At 47.9% G+C, this 16,210-nt stretch overlaps 1 protein-coding gene across 1 annotated transcript in view; it reads left to right on the forward strand.

Annotated features, from left to right (window-relative positions):
- The window catches only part of CACUL1 (CDK2 associated cullin domain 1), a 49,100-nt gene that overhangs the window by 1,056 nt on the left and 31,834 nt on the right, over window positions 1-16,210 (forward strand). Inside the window, exon 2 of the mRNA XM_029080713.2 lies at window positions 15,448-15,574. Coding sequence (XP_028936546.1) covers window positions 15,448-15,574 — 127 coding nt within the window. The remainder of the gene's footprint in view (window positions 1-15,447; window positions 15,575-16,210) is intronic.

Below are 16,210 nucleotides of genomic sequence, written 5' to 3' on the forward strand. Positions count from 1 at the left end.
CTCCCTCTGCCCCCGATCCCTTCCTCCTTCTGCCCTCAATCCCCTTTTGCTTTCTGTCCCTCCTCTGCCCAATGTCTCCTCCTCCTTTCTCTCCCTCCTCTGCCCATTTTCCCCTCCTTCTTTCTCTTCCCCCTCTGCCCATTTTTTCCTCCTCCCCTCTCTCCCCCCCTGCCCATTTCCCCCTCCTCTTTTCTCTGCCCATTTGCCCATCCTCACCCCATTCTTCCTCCCCCCGTACCCCACCGCTCTTCCTCTTTCGTGCCACAGCCCCGTTCCTCTCCTTCCCCAACCATCTCAGAGCTGCGAGGTAGGACACTTTGAGCCGCAACAGGTTTTTCAACTTTAAATTCTCCAGCAGGGAAATTTGGCTTCCTTCCCGAATCTCTCCTACCCGGTTCACCAGCCGCCCCCCAGACCCAAAGGTCTCGAATAGACACTGTATCGTTGTTGTCATTCAGCCGGTCACCGTCCCAACTCCGGTTTCTTTAACAGAGGAAACCCATTTTAGAGGCAGAGTTGGTTTATAATCAGAAGTAGTAGTGGAGAAACAGAATGCCTCAACTTGTGCATGTGTGTCTGTCCCAGCTGCGCTAAGCCACTCTTGCAGCGTGGAATCGAGTTGATTTCTGCCATTGGTCTCCCCGTTTCTTCAAACACGTGTCTCCAGTCGTTTAGAAATGGAGGTGGATGAGGGTTGCCTGAGGAGGCAAGTGTCTCCGACATTCCTGTTAAGGCTTATGTTTAAGAAGAGGACTAAGTGAAAATAACTTAGAGCTGAGTGTGTGCAAGTGATGAATCTCGGTAGTTCTTGGATGACGTGCTGTAGCCTGTGAAAATCTTTCAAGGGCTCACTTGTGGTGTCAGAATTTAAATCTCCAATTTACTTTGATTTGGCACTCTCCTTGAGGTCGGTTGTTTTCGGACCGAAAGCACTGCCAATAGCAGAGAGAGCCGTTCCTCACTTTGGAGAAAGACGTTTTGTTGTCAAAGCATTTACTGAGCACCCTCTGTAAGCAGCACACTGTAGTAGGCGCTTGGGAAGTGCAGAATGAAGAAGCGTCGCCTTCCTTAGGCGAATGGGGGAAACAGATTCCCCCTGCTCTCCCCATCTTCTGAAACCCCATCTCCAGGAGGCCTTCCCCCGATCGTCGCTCTTCTCCCCGCTCTATTTCCTCCCTTACCCCTCCCGTGTCATCCAAGCACTCGGGTCGTCACCTTCCCCAACCCCGATAGCACTAGCGTACGTGTGTTTAATAAACCCCGTCGCTTCCCCTTTCCCGTAATTTATCTGAGCATCTGTCTCCCCTGCTAGACAGTAAGATCCCGGAGGGCGGGGGTCTCGTCCGCCGACTCCGTTGCGGTCCCTCAAACCCAGAATACGGTATTCTGCGGAGACTCGGCATCCGGTAAATACTATTGATTGATTAAGGCAGGTGATTAAGTTCAAGAGACCCCCTTCCGGCAGTGGTATTTGAGTGCTGACTTGGTGCAGAGCCCTGTACGGAGCGCTTGAAGCGCAGTGCGGTAATGTTGATAGGCACGATTCCTGCCTGCAAGGAGCGTACCGTCTAGACGGAGAGACGGCGAAGTAAATAAACTTCAGAGCAGGGTGACGGGAGAGTGTCAGGACGTGTAGGGGAGTGCCGAGGACGGGGAAATATCAAGTGCTCTAAGGGCTACAGATCTGACTGCACGCAGGTGATGCAGAGAGGAGGGTGGGTGAGGGGAAAAAGGGGCTCAATCAGGGAAAGCCTCTTGGAGGAGATGTGACTTTTTAGCAGGGTTTTGAAGGTGGGAAGAGTGGTAGCCTCTCTGTTAGGAAGGGGAAGGGAGTTCCAGCCCAGAGGGAGGATGCGGGCGAGGGGCCGGCGGTGAGATGGACGAGATACGCAGAGTAGGTTGGAGTAGGAGGAGTGGAGTGCGTGGGTTGGGTCTTAGCAGAAGGGGAAGAGCCGACCGCCTTAAACTCGTGGTGCAGAATTTCTTTTTGATGCCGAAGTGGATGGGCATCCCCTGGAGGGTTTTGAGGAGGTACAGCCCGAACGGTTTTTTCTTTCAAAAAAACGATCCGGGCGGCGGAGTGTAATGTGGATTGGGGAGGGGCAGGGAGGTCAGTCGGTCGGCAGAGAGTGTGGCTCAGGGTGTGGGGAACCGGGGAAAGCTTATTGGGGCGGGCGAGATTTTCGGGTCAGGGTTTGAACGCGGGGAGAACTGTGATCGGAGGTGGAGAGGGCAGGAGGCTCAAGCGGGGGGGGGGGGTGGAGACGGGAGGGTCGGCAGGGAGGAACAGCTGGGTTGAGAGGAACTAGAGCAGATATCTGGGGAATAGCGGGTGAAGAGAGCAGCTAGGTTAGGTGAGCCCACTTGGCAGAGGGCCTGGAAGCCCACTCGAAGGACTTTCACCCGCCCAGGTTCTTGGACGTTTCAGGGAGAGTTTTCAGGTCCACTTTCAAAATAAAGTGGAACTCTCTGTTACGAGCGATGTACTCGCAACTAAGTTTATGGCAGTCACGGCCCAGTTATCCCTTCTGACCTCTCATCGCGGGCGGATGTGTTTTGGGAGGCATCTGGTAAAGCACTCTGAGGTGTCATTTCTCTCTGAAATTGCCCAACTGCGCGGCGATTGCCCAATTCACCTCAGAGCAAATATTTAGCTGTTAGATTCCGCGGTCGCTTTTTTAAAGGAACGGTTTGTGTCTTGAAGATGCTGACCGACGTTGGTTCTTTGCCCACCGAGCTGGTGTTTCATCTGGGTCTTTCTAGGTAGCACCTCTGCTTTCAGGACCTGTAATTACTTGCACCTCTCCCTTTTTGCCTCCCAGGCTGCCCGGTGTCTTTCCTCTGTGAGTCACCTCACTTCTGATTTGCCACCTAGCAGGTTGGCCTATCCGCTGCTGCTCTCTCCACGACTTCGCCATGTTGTTGCTTTACAGAGAGTCCTCTTAGTGTTTTGTTTTTTAATTTCCCCGCTCATCCTGCTAGCATTTGGCCCTCTCCTTCTAGGAACCGTTGGCTCTCCTCTTATTTTTCTCCGATACCCGTTCTGCCCGGGAGAATCGGTGTTGCAGCCAGCGTTGCTAGTAGATTGTCGGGAATCCTCTCTAAGTACGTAAAGTGAAGAAGAGCCGAACGTGATGCCTAAGAAGCTACTCGCGGTGGCTTCGGTAGATCCGCGACTCAACAGAAGGGAAGTGGGAGATTTCCATTCTTCTCTCGGCCTCGTCCCGGTTCGCGATGCCTGAACTCTGTGGTTTTCGGACTTCCCCAGAATAAGCCGATCTTCTTGATTCGGTCTCCTCTTTTTTTAATTAACCGTTAGGCTCTCCGGCTTGGTTCGCATTTTCTTTTCATCTGTCGGTCTGCAACATCATCCTTGATTTGACTTGATAGCGAAACTCGAAAAAGGCCCGCAGCTTTGCATTGCGGGTGAGTGGCTTTAACTGTGGTTTCTTGGGAAACAGCCCGGCCTCGTGGAAAGAGCCCAGTCCTGGGATTGAGGATGCGGGTTCTGATCCCGGCTCTGCCGCTCGTCTGCTGGGTGACATCAGGCCCGTCACTTAACTTCTCTGCCGGTTTCTTCATCCTTAATCGGGGACTGAATCCTACGCCCTTGTCGTTAGGCTGTTAGCCCCATGTGCGACAGGGACCCAGCGTGGCTCAGTGGAAAGATCACAGGTTTAGGAGTCAGAGGTCATGAGTTCTAATCTCTGCTCCGCCGCTTGTCAGCTGTGTGACTTTGGCCAAGTCACTTAACTTCTCGGTGCCTCAGTTCCCTCATCTGTAAAATGGGGATGAAGACTGTGAGCCTCATGTGGGACAACCTGATGACCCTGTATCTATCCCAGCGCTTAGAACAGTGCTTGGCACATAGTAAGCGCTTAACAAATACCAACAACATTAATCATCTTGCCTTCAGTACAGTTCTTGGTACATAGTAAGTGCTCGATGGATAGAATATTACTTTTATTGTGGGAAGGATTTCCCTGGATCAACTGTCACCTGACCTCTATTAATCAGTGGTATTTATTGAGCACTCGTGTGCAAGAGCACTGTACCAAGCATGTGGGAGAGCACAATCTAACAGAGTTGGCAGACAGGTTCCCCGCCCACAACGAGCTCGAGTGCAGTATGCCGTCCAGAGTGCTCGGGAAAGCCAAAAGACACAAACACATTCCCTGCCCAGAAGAGCTTGCGGTCTAGCGGAGCCTTCTGCAAAAAATCTAAAACATCTTGCGTGTCATCCTGTGCCTGTGTTTGTACTTGAAGAATGTAACCATCTCTCGATGATGCGCTCAAGGATTTTTTGATATTTGTAGTCCTCAAAGTTGGAAAGGACCCTTGCACACCACTTGAGTTCTCTTGTTGCATCCTTGAGTGTGGAAGTGTAAAACCAACTGATGAGATTGGAGCCACTTCAGCAGCAGTCCTCGGGATGACCTGGTTTGGTAGAAGCCTAGCATCTTTTTAAAAAAAATTTAATTTTTTTAATGACGTTCGTTAAGCGCTTACTATATGTCAGGCACTAGACTCGGCTCCAGAGTCAGACACAAGTTAATCAGGTTGGACACAGTTCCCGTCCCATGTCGGGCTCGCAGTCTTAATCTCCGTTTTACAGATGAGGTAGAGATGAGGCCCAGAGAAGGGAAGAGACTCGCCTAAGGTGACCCAGCAAAGTGGCCGAGCTGGAATTGGAACCCAAGTCCTTGTGACTCCCAGCCCCGTGCTCTATCCACTAGGCTACGCTGCTTCTCTCAAGGAGGCAGGTGCACCATCATGGAGTGACCCAGCTTAGTGAGTTTTCAGTGCTGCCAAAACTGATGGACTGAAGCACTCTTATAAGATGGGCGACGGTATCGAGACCTTAATGTTGTTGGTTTTCTCCCCAGCGCTTAGTAAGCGCGCAGATAATACCCCTGATGATGATGATGGTGGTGGTGCTGGCTCTTTAGTTGCTCTTAATTAGGGAAGATTGGGTGTCTACCTTCTTACTGGGCCGCGGACTACTACAGTTTATTGACAGATATCTACCGGATTGCCGAAAGCCACGATTCGTATTTGTGTGGCCTTCTCTAATCTGTAAACTCGTTATGGTCACGGACCGTGCCTGCTAATTCTGTTGTTCTGTTCCCTCTCAAACGCTTAGTACGGGGCTCTGCCCATAGAAAGCACTCTGGAGATACTATCGATGGGTTAAATACCATTGATTTGATCCCATCTGCCAAACTGGATAACTTCAGAAATAAAGCGGATAAAGTAACTGGGTAGCTTTAGGAAATACCTTTCCTTTGGGGCCCATTTTGAACAACTACACGTTTGATTATTTAATTTTAGACAAGAAAAATCAGATTCCTAGCTACAGGCATTCAGAGACATGGATTCTGGAGGAAGAAACTGACAAATGACATAAAAAGTTGACCCAAGTGGCTTGAAAGAAATCTAACTCGGGCATGTGGAGAACTGAGGAAGGGATCTGTGGTCTTTGTACATTTATTTAGCTCATTGGAAGAAACTGCTTTTCTGATAGATTTTAGTTGTCCCTTGCCTCCTCAGGGCCCCTCTACAGAATCGCATCTTGGGGAGCAGCACGGCCTAGTGGAAAGAGCTCAGGCCTGGGAGTCAGGAGATGGGTCTTGAGCGAGTCATTTGACTTCTTTGGGCCTCTGTTTCCTCATCTGTACAATGGCAGTGAAATACCTGCTTTCCTGTCCCCTTAAAAGTGTGAGCTGCATGTGGGAGTCATTCATTCATTCATTCATTCAATAGTATTTATTGAGCGCTTACTATGTGCAGAGCACTGTACTAAGCGCTTGGGATGAACAAGTCGGCAACAGATAGAGACAGTCCCTGCCGTTTGACGGGCTTACAGTCTAATCGGGGGAGCGGCGCTATTTATTCGGTGCAGAGCGCTGTGCCAGGCACTTGGGAGGGGGCAGTTGAAGGGACCCTCTGACCTGATTATATCTACCCCAGCTCTTAGCACCTAGTGAGAGCTTAGCAAATGCTAATTATTATTATTGTTAATATTGACCAAGGGCCTGGGGGACGCAAAGCTGAAGGTGACCTCCCTTGACCCCCTTGCGGTTCCCTCTTTCCGGTAGGTCACAGCGACAGCGTGACTCAACCCGAAAGTTTACACGGCACAGTTTCCTGAGTTGCGCCTGGTGGTCAGAACCCTTTGAATAGGCTCAGTTCTCTGGGCTTTTCCAAGACCCTTTAGTGAGGAAAAGAGATTCAGGATATATTGCCGAGTACATCGCAGGCAGGCGGCCTAATGGAAAGAACTTTAGATCTGGGAATTGGGAGACCCGAGTTCAAATTCCAGCACTACCCCCGGCCTGCTGTGTGACTGGCACTTAACATTTCTGGACCCGTCTCCTCATCTGTAAAATGGGGGTGAGAGATTATGTACCCCGTGGGGGATAGGGGCCCGAGACTGTACTTGTTTTCTAACGCAGCACAAAAAAGTGCTGAATAAATATTGTTGCTGTTATTATCATGATTTGTTACGCACTTACTATGTGCCGGGCAGAGTACTAAGTGCTGGGATGGATACAACAAGTAAATGGGGTCGGACAGAGTCCCTGTGCCACACGAGATTCACCGTCTTAATCCCCATTTTACCGATGAGTTAACTGAGGCACGGAGAAGTTAAGTGACTTGTTTAGGGTCACACAGCAGACGAGCCGATTTAGAACCCAGGTCCTTCTGACTCCCAGGCTCATACTTTATCCTCTTGGCCAGGCTGCTTCTCTAAATATACTAAATGAGAGTATAATATTATTTATAATAATAATTGTAGTATCTGTTACACACTTACTATGCAGCCATCACTGTACTGAACGGTTAGGATGGATAGAATCACAGGTCACAGTCCCTGCCCCACACAGGGCTAATAGTCCGAAATGGGAGGGAGACTGGGCACTTAATCCTCATTTTACAGAAAAGTCACAGAAGTTAAGTGACTTACCCAGGGTCGCACAGCAAGCAAGGGGCGGACCCGGGATTAGAACCCAGGTCCTCACTGAAGAAACAGTTCAGGTCCCTCCTGCTCGTCTATGCTGCTGATTGAAAAGACCCTTCTTCTTTCAGTGCTCACCTCATGAGATTTGTCAAACTGTTTCCAGAAGTTTGGTGCAAGTGCTTTAATGAAATGTCATGCTGCTGCTTAGCATTTTCCTGAATAAGATTTTAAAGAGCTTTGAACCACCTTGAAGAAACTGCTTCCAGAAGGGCTGCAGAGTCACATTTTTCGAAGTTTGTTTAGCATATCACCGGTGGGCTATGGTTGATTAAACCAGTGCAGATGCACTGTTAGGTATGCAAAAATTTGAGTTGGATGGATTTACTGCCAAAAAGGAGAGGAGAAAAGAAAAAACCCTGAATATTTAGTGTTTTTCTTTAGCCTGTCCGTTTTACTTCTGTTGTCTTTGTTTATGGTATGCTTTAGGATAGTGAAACTGAAATTCCGTTATATTGTACTCTCCCAAGCACTTAGTCTAGTGTTCTGCATCTAGTAAGCACTCAAATACCATCTTTGATAGTTCTGTGATTTCTTGTACCTACCTGTTCCAGAACCCCTGGGAATACGAGCCAGCGTTCTCCAAGAAAGTTTCCAAAACCCAGGGTTCCGAAACGGGACAACTTTTTCTAGTTCGCTAAATCTTCAGATCAGTTTGTTTAATCTTGCCATCATTCGAGATCCCGTTTTCCTAAATTAATTCAGCCATCTGGTCTAGAAAGGTATTTAAAATGTAAAAGGATCCAATTTAGTTGTTTTCTAAAGCAGATAGGCAAGCGGTCCCAAGTTGTCCGCTGGGCCGTCTTCCACTTCATATTACTTGGTGGAAAATTGGAAGTGTTTCCATTTTTCTTCCAAGATGTCCTGTTTTTTGTAACTTTTTTTCCTTTCCCAAATTGACCTATGGTAACTCAAGTGGGGATTTTCCTATGGCCTTTTAAAATTGATCAGTAATAAAGATACTTGTATTTTCATAGCGCCTTTATTTGAAAGCATTTCCCCCATTTCATGCCTGTGAGTTAGATTGCTAGAATTACTATTACCATTTATTGGTGGAGCACTGGGGCCTTGAAAGTTTGAAAATTATCTAATGGGCCATGTCAGAGTCCAGAATAGAATTGAGTATTGCAGTTCCTAGAGTATTTTTCTATCTCTGCTGCTTGGGTTACTGAGATTATAAAAATTTTTTTAATTCTAAAACTAGGAGCGACTTCCACTGGTATCGCTTTCCTGTCAAGAGAGCCAAAACAGAACTCCTCGATTTCCTCCACCCAAACCCTCTCCTCCCTCTCTTTTTCCCATCACTGTAGACAACACTGCTATCCTTCCCACCTCACAGGTGTGTTCTAACCTCGATCCTCAACTCATCTCTCTCATTCGACCCACACATTCAATCTGTCACCAAATTCTGTCGCTTCTACCTTCACGACGTTGCTAAAATTCGCCCTGTTCTCTCCATCCAAAGTGCTGCCTCTCTGACCCAACTACTTGCCCTGTCCGACTGTGAGTACCGCATCGGCCTCCTCCCTGCCCTCCCTGCCTCTGGCTCAGTTTTTGAAAGCGAGTTCATTCCCCGTCTCCCCTTCTGCTCAAGACCCTGCAGTGGTTGGCCTTCCAACTCCGGACAGACTAGAAACTCTTCACCATTGACTTTAAGGCCCTCAGTCAGCTCCTACTTTACCTCACTGATTTCCTACTACAGCACAGCCCACACACTTTGCTCTTCTAACGCCAGCCTCCTCACTGTTCCTCAGTCTCCTTTATCTTGCCACCCACTCCTTGCCCACATATTCCCTCTGGCCTGGAACTCCCTCACCAGACCACCTTTGAAAACTTAAAAATAATGGTCATTATGGGATTTAAGTTCTTTACTAGGTACCAGGCACTGTTCTAGGTGCTGGGATGGGTGTAAGCCAATCAGGGTGGACACAGTCCTTGTTCCACGTGGGGCTCACCGACAGTCTAAATCCCCATTTTCTAGATGAGATAACTGAGGCACAGTAAAGTGACTTGCCCAAGGTCACACAGCAGACACGTGGCGGAGCTGAGATTAGAATCCATGACCTTCTGACTCCCAGGCCCGTACTCTAGCCACTATGCCATGCTGCTTCTCCCAGTGTGATTTATGAAAATCACGTTTCCTTCCTCTCCCCTTCTCCCTCTTCAATATGTGTTGCCCTTGAATCTGCACCTTTTGAACACTTGATATTCCCCCCAACCTCCGCCCCACTGCCCTTACGTACCCATCTGTAATTTATTTCAGTGAGCGTCTCTTCTTCTAGACTGTAAGCCCCTTGTGAGCAGGAAGCGCATCTACCCCCTCCCTTGTATTATACTCTCCGAAGTGCTTAGTACAGTGTTCTGCACGTAGTAATAATTCAATTCCACTGATTGATTCAAGATAGAGTTGCACATTACCGCTCACGCACAGACTGATCACGTGATTTGGGGTTTCCCCACAAATAATTTTGAGCATGCTGGCTTCTACTGCAGGACTTTTCACACCTGAAAAGTGAAGAAAGGTGTTTTTCTGGCAGTAATTTTGTGTAAATTATCCGGTCAAGTTCAGGATGGTTCTCTACTAAGAATGCTATTTGAAAAACTTTAGAGGAACGTGATTTAAGAATGTATTTTTTAGAAGTTTAAAATAGTCCTAGCTTTACCGTTCCCGTCTCCTACCTCGGTCTCCTGCCTTACCTTCCGAGAAACAGAAGCGAGAAAGCCAAAGGGGGAAGGCCTGGAGGGGAAGCTGAGCCGAGGTTAGAGTTGGCTCGGGGGGGCCTTGATGGTCCAAGCCCCTCTTCGCGCCCTCCTGCAGATGATACCCGCGGGTGCCGCTTAAGGAGGGAGGAGAAGGCTCAGGGGGAGGAAGGTGGGGAGGGAGACGGGATTGGCCGGGCCCCTCTAGACTGTAGGCTTGTTGTGGGCCCAGAATGTGGCTGTGGTTAGATGGTACTCTCCCAAGCGTTTAGTACAATGCTCTGCCCACAGTAAGCCCTCGATGAATCCAATTGACAGACTGGCGAGCCTCATCAGGGCTTGCGGGGGTAAATCGGTGTAGAAGCAGTAATGACTAGGGTGGACCCCTGTCCTAACAGTAATTATTATTATTATTACCCCGGAGTAGGGGCGCCTGTTTCCCACCCAGCCCGAGTTTATAGTGTGGAGGTCTTGAAGAAGTGGCCGAGCTCCAGTCACCGTCTCATTCCTCAGGCTCCGTTTCTCGGTGAGGGGACGAGCGCTTAGTAGAGTGCTCTGCACGCAATAAGCGCTCAGAAATACGATTGAATGAATGAGTAAAAGTATCCCAGCGCTCATCACCGATGAGCAGGGTCCACTGAGGTGTGTGCCTGTTGATTGTTATACGGTGCCCTCCCAAGCCCTCAGTGCAGCGCTCTGCACACGGTAACCGCTCACTCAATGCGATTGACCGACTGACTGACCGACTGAAAGCCCTGGATTACAAGGTTCGACGGTCCCATTGGGGTCCAGATCCTCCCAAAAGACGATCCGTGCCAGAGGAATGAGGAATCCACGGTAGCTGATAGTTGCCAACCCCTCCCCTTCCTGCCCAAGACTTACCCACCGCTTGCGTTAAACAGGACCCAGAGTTGTAGCGTAATAATATAATGATTATGGTATCTGTTAAGCGCTGTGTGCCAGGTACTGTACTAAGTGCTTGGGTGGATACAAGCAGATTGGGTTGGACACAGTCCTTGTCCCACGTGGGGCTCACAGTCTCAATCCCTGTTTGACAGATGAGGTAACCGAGGCACAGAGAAGTGAAGGGACTTGCCCCAGGTCACACAGCCGACAAATGGCAGAGGCAGGATTAGAACCCATGAACTTCTGACTCCCAGGCCCGTGCTCTACCCACCTCCCCATGCAGCGTCTGTAATAGTTGTTGAAAAAAGTGAGAGCTTAATTCCTTCCTCTGGTGCTTTTAACAGTTGTGCCCTCCCAAGGGCGGCGGCTGGACAAATTTGATCTAATTTAATTTCGGCCGTATACGTGAGCAGGAGCGGGCGAGTTTTTGTTTTTAGGCAGAGAATAAATCGTGTCCCTAACGTGGGCAGAGCCCTGTACTGAGAGACCTTGGGTGGCAACTTCATCCGAAGCTCCATTTCAAGCAGTCCAGGCAAGTCTGAACGTCGCCTGACGAGGTGTGTGTTTGCAAGATACAAACGGTGATTTTAAAGATTAAAAATTTCAACAGCAACTGCCTCTTTCTTTAAAAGAATGCTCCACAGTGATCATTCCTTGGGGTGGGAGTTGTCGGCCCGCGTGAGCTGTAGGGATGTCTTGTATTTTTACAGGTAACGACGGTGAGTCACTGTGAAAGATCAAATGGGAATTCATAAGACTTTCTGGAAACGTTTGCGTCTTTGGGTCTGCCCTGCCAAGTTCCTGAACCCGTGTCCTTTTCAGTGTCGATAAGCGATTGGAACGTAGATCATCTGCAAGGCTAGAAGCATTCGTGGAGCCGTTCTGGCTGAATTGTCCTATAATCTGGTGCGTGAGACAGGACCGGACTAGTTAGCCTCAATATGTGGAGCGTCAAATGTAGTTTAAAGGCTTGAGTAACTCGTTTCAGACCCAAAGTGGAGCACTTCCATTGCCGCGACAGTGAATGTGCCTTGGACTGCTTAATATATAAACATGTAAATTGGCTTTCGTTGCTGAAGAGGTGTGGAAGTCTAGCACACTTTATTCCTGCCTGGAATAAATTGTGGTTTTTTTTTTTAAATAGTTACCTAATTGCTAGCGACCCGATGACATTTCCCAAACCTTGTAAATTCCAGCTAATTGATGCATTGTCCCCCTTGCCAGGGCAAATCTGGTTTGTTCTTTCAAATGCTTAATTAACCACTTCCTTAGGCAGGATTCCTGCAATGTAGGCTTGACACTTTACAGATACTTGTTTCCTTGCAAGGTTGAAAAAAAAAATTGCGGTGGGTTTTTCTCATACTAAACAACAAATCTTTTTTTTTCCTCAATGGTATATAAGTGCTTACTATGTGACAGGTACTGTACTAAACACTGAGATAGATACAAGCTAATTAGGTTGGACACAGTTCCTGTCCTGCCTGGGGCTCACAGTTTTAATCCCTATTTTACAGATGAGGGAACGAGGCCCAGAGAGAGTAAGTGACTTCCTGAAGGTCACGCAGTAGACGAATGGCAGAGCTGGGATTTAGAACCCAGGTTCTTCTGACCCCCAAGCCCATGCTGTATCTACTAGGCATCACTGCTTTTTCAGTGTTCTGCTCTAGCATTTATTAATCCAGTGACTTGTCTGATCTTTAAAGTCCCAAATCTGGGTTTTTATCCTTGTTTGATACTGACTGATGTTGTAGTCTTAAATGGTAGCAATTTTGTAGTTACTATGCAGTTGAGTTTTGGTTTTTTTGGGGGTGGGAGGTGGCGGGTGAATCTTCTGGCGACTCTGTAAGCATCAGCAGTTGAATACAAGAGAAGAAGATGGGTTTCAAAATCCGAGACTGAATGTTGCATTTAATGTAAAATGAACTTAAACAAGGTACGCAGGTTTAAGAAAATTAGCCATCACATTGAGTTTGGCAAGTGAGGAGCCTTACTGCAGTATCTTGAAACTTTCTGGACCCTTATTTTCTTCATGAAAATCTGAGGAATATATATAGTTAAATATAATAATATATTATTATATAATAATTGTACTTGTTAAGCACTTACCATGTTCCAAACAGTATAATTGTACTTGTTAAGCACTCACCACGTGCCAAGCAGTATACTAAGTGCTGGGGCACATATAAGAGTATCTGTCGGGTTGGACACAGCCCCTGGCCACATGAGGCTCACAGTCTGAATGGGAGGAAGTAGGATTTAATCTCCATTTTTATAGATGAGGCAACTGAGGCACAGAGAAGTTAAGTGACTTGCCCAAGGTCACCCAGCAGACAGGTGGCAGAGCTGGGATTAAAACCTGGAGCCTCTGACTCGCAGACCCATGAAGACCTCATTGCTTTTCTAACAGACTGGACACCGCTCCCTTTTTCCCCCGTAAACCGGTGGTGATTCCTCGTAGGAAGAATCCCAGAGGCTCTGAACTTCTCTTTGAGTCACTTGAAAATTATTTGGCTACAAGAATTTGATTTTCTGAAGAGAAGTGCCAGAATCGATCAATCAGTGATATTTACCAAGCACTTACTGGGTCTATAAGTGCTAAGAGTTGGCAGGATCTCTGAAATAAAGTAAGCACGCTGCAGGAAGGGAACGTGTCTCCCGCCTCGTGTTATATTGTACTCTCCCAAGTGCTTAGTACGGTGCTCTGTGCTCAGTGAGTACCCTTGATTGATTATTGACATGGTGCTTGAATGTGCAGATGGCTCTATCGGACTCATACACGGTCTAGAATCCGATCCCCACTCACGCTCAGACTAATTGGCTAGTTTTTTCCAACCACTTTTCACCAACTTTTTCAGGAGTCTCAAAGCATTCCTCACTTGAAATAGGCGTCTTTGTTGCCGGGGAGCCCGACGGGGATTGGACTGCTTGTAGGGATTAGTATCCCCAGTGGGGCATCACACTCTGCATCTTTACTCCATCCCTTTCATTTGGGAATTCTGTTTCCTCAGTGAAAACTCTTCTTTCCCTTGGAGCTGCTGGTCCGTTGCCCCGTTGTCACCCGTGGCTGAGCTCCTTGTGGACAGGAATGTGCCTGATGTTATATTGTACTCTCCCAGGGTCTTAGTCCAGTGTTTTGAACACAGTAAGCGCTCAACAAATAGGACTGATGACGTTGATGATGACGATGGAAAGTGGGGTCGTGTCTCAACCGAAGAAGTTGGGGGTGCTTGGGGCTCGGCTGCTGTCTCGCTGTTTGATTGGAGGCAGGATACCCCAGTTTTTTATTCATTCAGTCGGATTTATTGAACGCTCATTTTACAGTCCAGAGGGGGAAGACGGGCATTAATATAAATAAATGACAGCTGAGGGACTGGAAGTGGGGAAGAGCAAAGGGAGCAAGCCAGGGTGACGCAGAAGGGCTGGGAGAAGAGGAAAAGGGGAGCTTAGGGAAGGCCTCTTGGAGGAGATGTGCCTTTTTTTTTTTGGTGAAGCGGGGCAGAGTAATTGTCAGATTTAAGGAGGGGGGGCATTCCAGTCCAGAAGCGGGACGTGGGCAAGGTAGGCGAGATCGAGGCACAGCCGCATCTTAATCTGTAAAATGCCCCAGGCCAATTAATCCCACCTTTCAGAGTTTAGAAAGAAAATGATTGCATTACTTTGAAAATATTCCATGCTTAAATACAGTCTGTCCGACTGTAGAGTTCACATCATGTGTTCTTGTGTGACCCGGACGTTGAAATTTCTCATCTCTTTCAGAGAGCCGAAGATGAGGTGCAAAAATGATCGTGGTATTTAAGCGCTTACTGTGTATCAAGCACTATGCTAAACGCCAGGGTAGTTACAGGATCATCAGAATGGTCACACATCTGGTCCTACGCGGGCTCACGGCCTGAGCGGAAGGGAGAACGGGTGGTGAATCGCCATTTTACAGATGAGGAAACTGAGGCCCAGAGAAGGAAGTTGACTTGCCCACGATCATATGGCGGACAAAGGGCGCAGCCGGGATTAGAACCCCGGTCTCCTGGCTCCCGGTCTTGTCCTTCCACCATGCCTCGCTGCTTTGATTTTCTTCTGTGGAACCGTACGTGAAGAAACTTGCCGCGCCTCGTTTGGCTGATTGTAACCGGAAGGGGCCGGCCCTTTCGGTTAATGTCGCTGAAGGAGTTCACCGAGGTCCCTACCGTTCCTTGTGTAAGGGCCGGAAGGGGCCCTGAGGTGATTCCGGGTAAATGACGAGGCGGCTAGAACCCAGCTTTCCTAGGAAACGGGCCTTTCAGCCCTCAGGCATTTGGGACGGTGGGTTCCCACTCCTTCTGCCCTCTGTCTTGGGGTGGTTCCCAGGTTGGGGGCAGAGTCACCGGAGTCCATTTCCCGGGAGCTGACGCATGGGACGTTCCCAAATGGGGCTGCGGATATCCAAGTACAAACAGGCTGCCGTCCCAGGTATCCCTCAGATGGGCTCCCGGGGAAATGAAGCATCCACATGATCTCTGGGTGCCTGCGGTCCTCTCCGTTCGCTCCTGTGAACCAGCGAATGGCCGGCTGTGCCGTACTGCTGAGCAAGTTGGGCCAAAGGTAGAGGGGGGAGAAGGGAAACATCCAGCAACGATTGCTTTTGTTGTAGGGGAACCTTTCTTCCTTTTCTCTTGAAATGGAATACCGATTAAAAACCGGACCGTAGGCGAATGACACAATAACATCTTTCGGTGTAAAATCAAGGCGTAGTTCAGATATATTCTTTGAAAATGCTTATTAAAAAATCGAGGGCTCTTTATTACCATAATGCTTTACTCATGCCATATTTTTTTAATTTTTTTTTTTAGTAATGAATGTTATAACCATTGAAGACTATAAGAGCACATATTGGCCAAAATTGGATGGTGCCATAGATCAGCTTTTAACTCAGAGTCCTGGTGACTACATCCCTATATCCTATGAACAGATTTACAGGTAAGGAAATCTTGAAAGACCCCATACATCTCGCTTTCCAAACAAGACGTGTTAAAGCTGTAATTCAAGGTTTAAATGTACAATTGGATTTTTACGTTCCATGAATTAAAAACCGAGATAGACTATTCATATATGTTGAGGTACTATTTTTCAACTTTAAAATATTTGCATAAACAGTTGGATTACATTTTTTTTAATCATCCCAGGAAGCAGATAGGGTCCCCCTTAACCCATTTATGCCTAAAGCCGGGATGCTGAAAGAGAAATGAAGGTTTTAGTTAATAGGAGTAAATTGGGATTTAAGAGCTTCAGATCCTCAGACCTGTTATCAAATCTCCTGTTCTCTCCCGGTGGTGAATTTAATTTGGAGGCCTTGGGGGCTCTGTTTAAGAGAGTCAGTCTAACGTGGGAGGTATCAAAGCTTAATATACTCAGCTCGGAAATTTTGTGATACAAGTTCTGCTCCATATGCCTGCCGAGATTGAGTTGTTTATCCAGTTCTATTCCCTTTCCCCATTTTTAAAATAAGATTTGCATGGCAGATTCTGAGGGCAAAAGGATGGTCTCTGATCAATCAGTGATATGCGATGAGCGCCTTCTATGTGCAGAGCACTGTGGAGAGTACAGCAGAGTAGG

This window comes from Ornithorhynchus anatinus, chromosome 16, assembly GCF_004115215.2.
Source record: "Ornithorhynchus anatinus isolate Pmale09 chromosome 16, mOrnAna1.pri.v4, whole genome shotgun sequence".
Lineage (NCBI taxonomy): Eukaryota > Metazoa > Chordata > Mammalia > Monotremata > Ornithorhynchidae > Ornithorhynchus > Ornithorhynchus anatinus.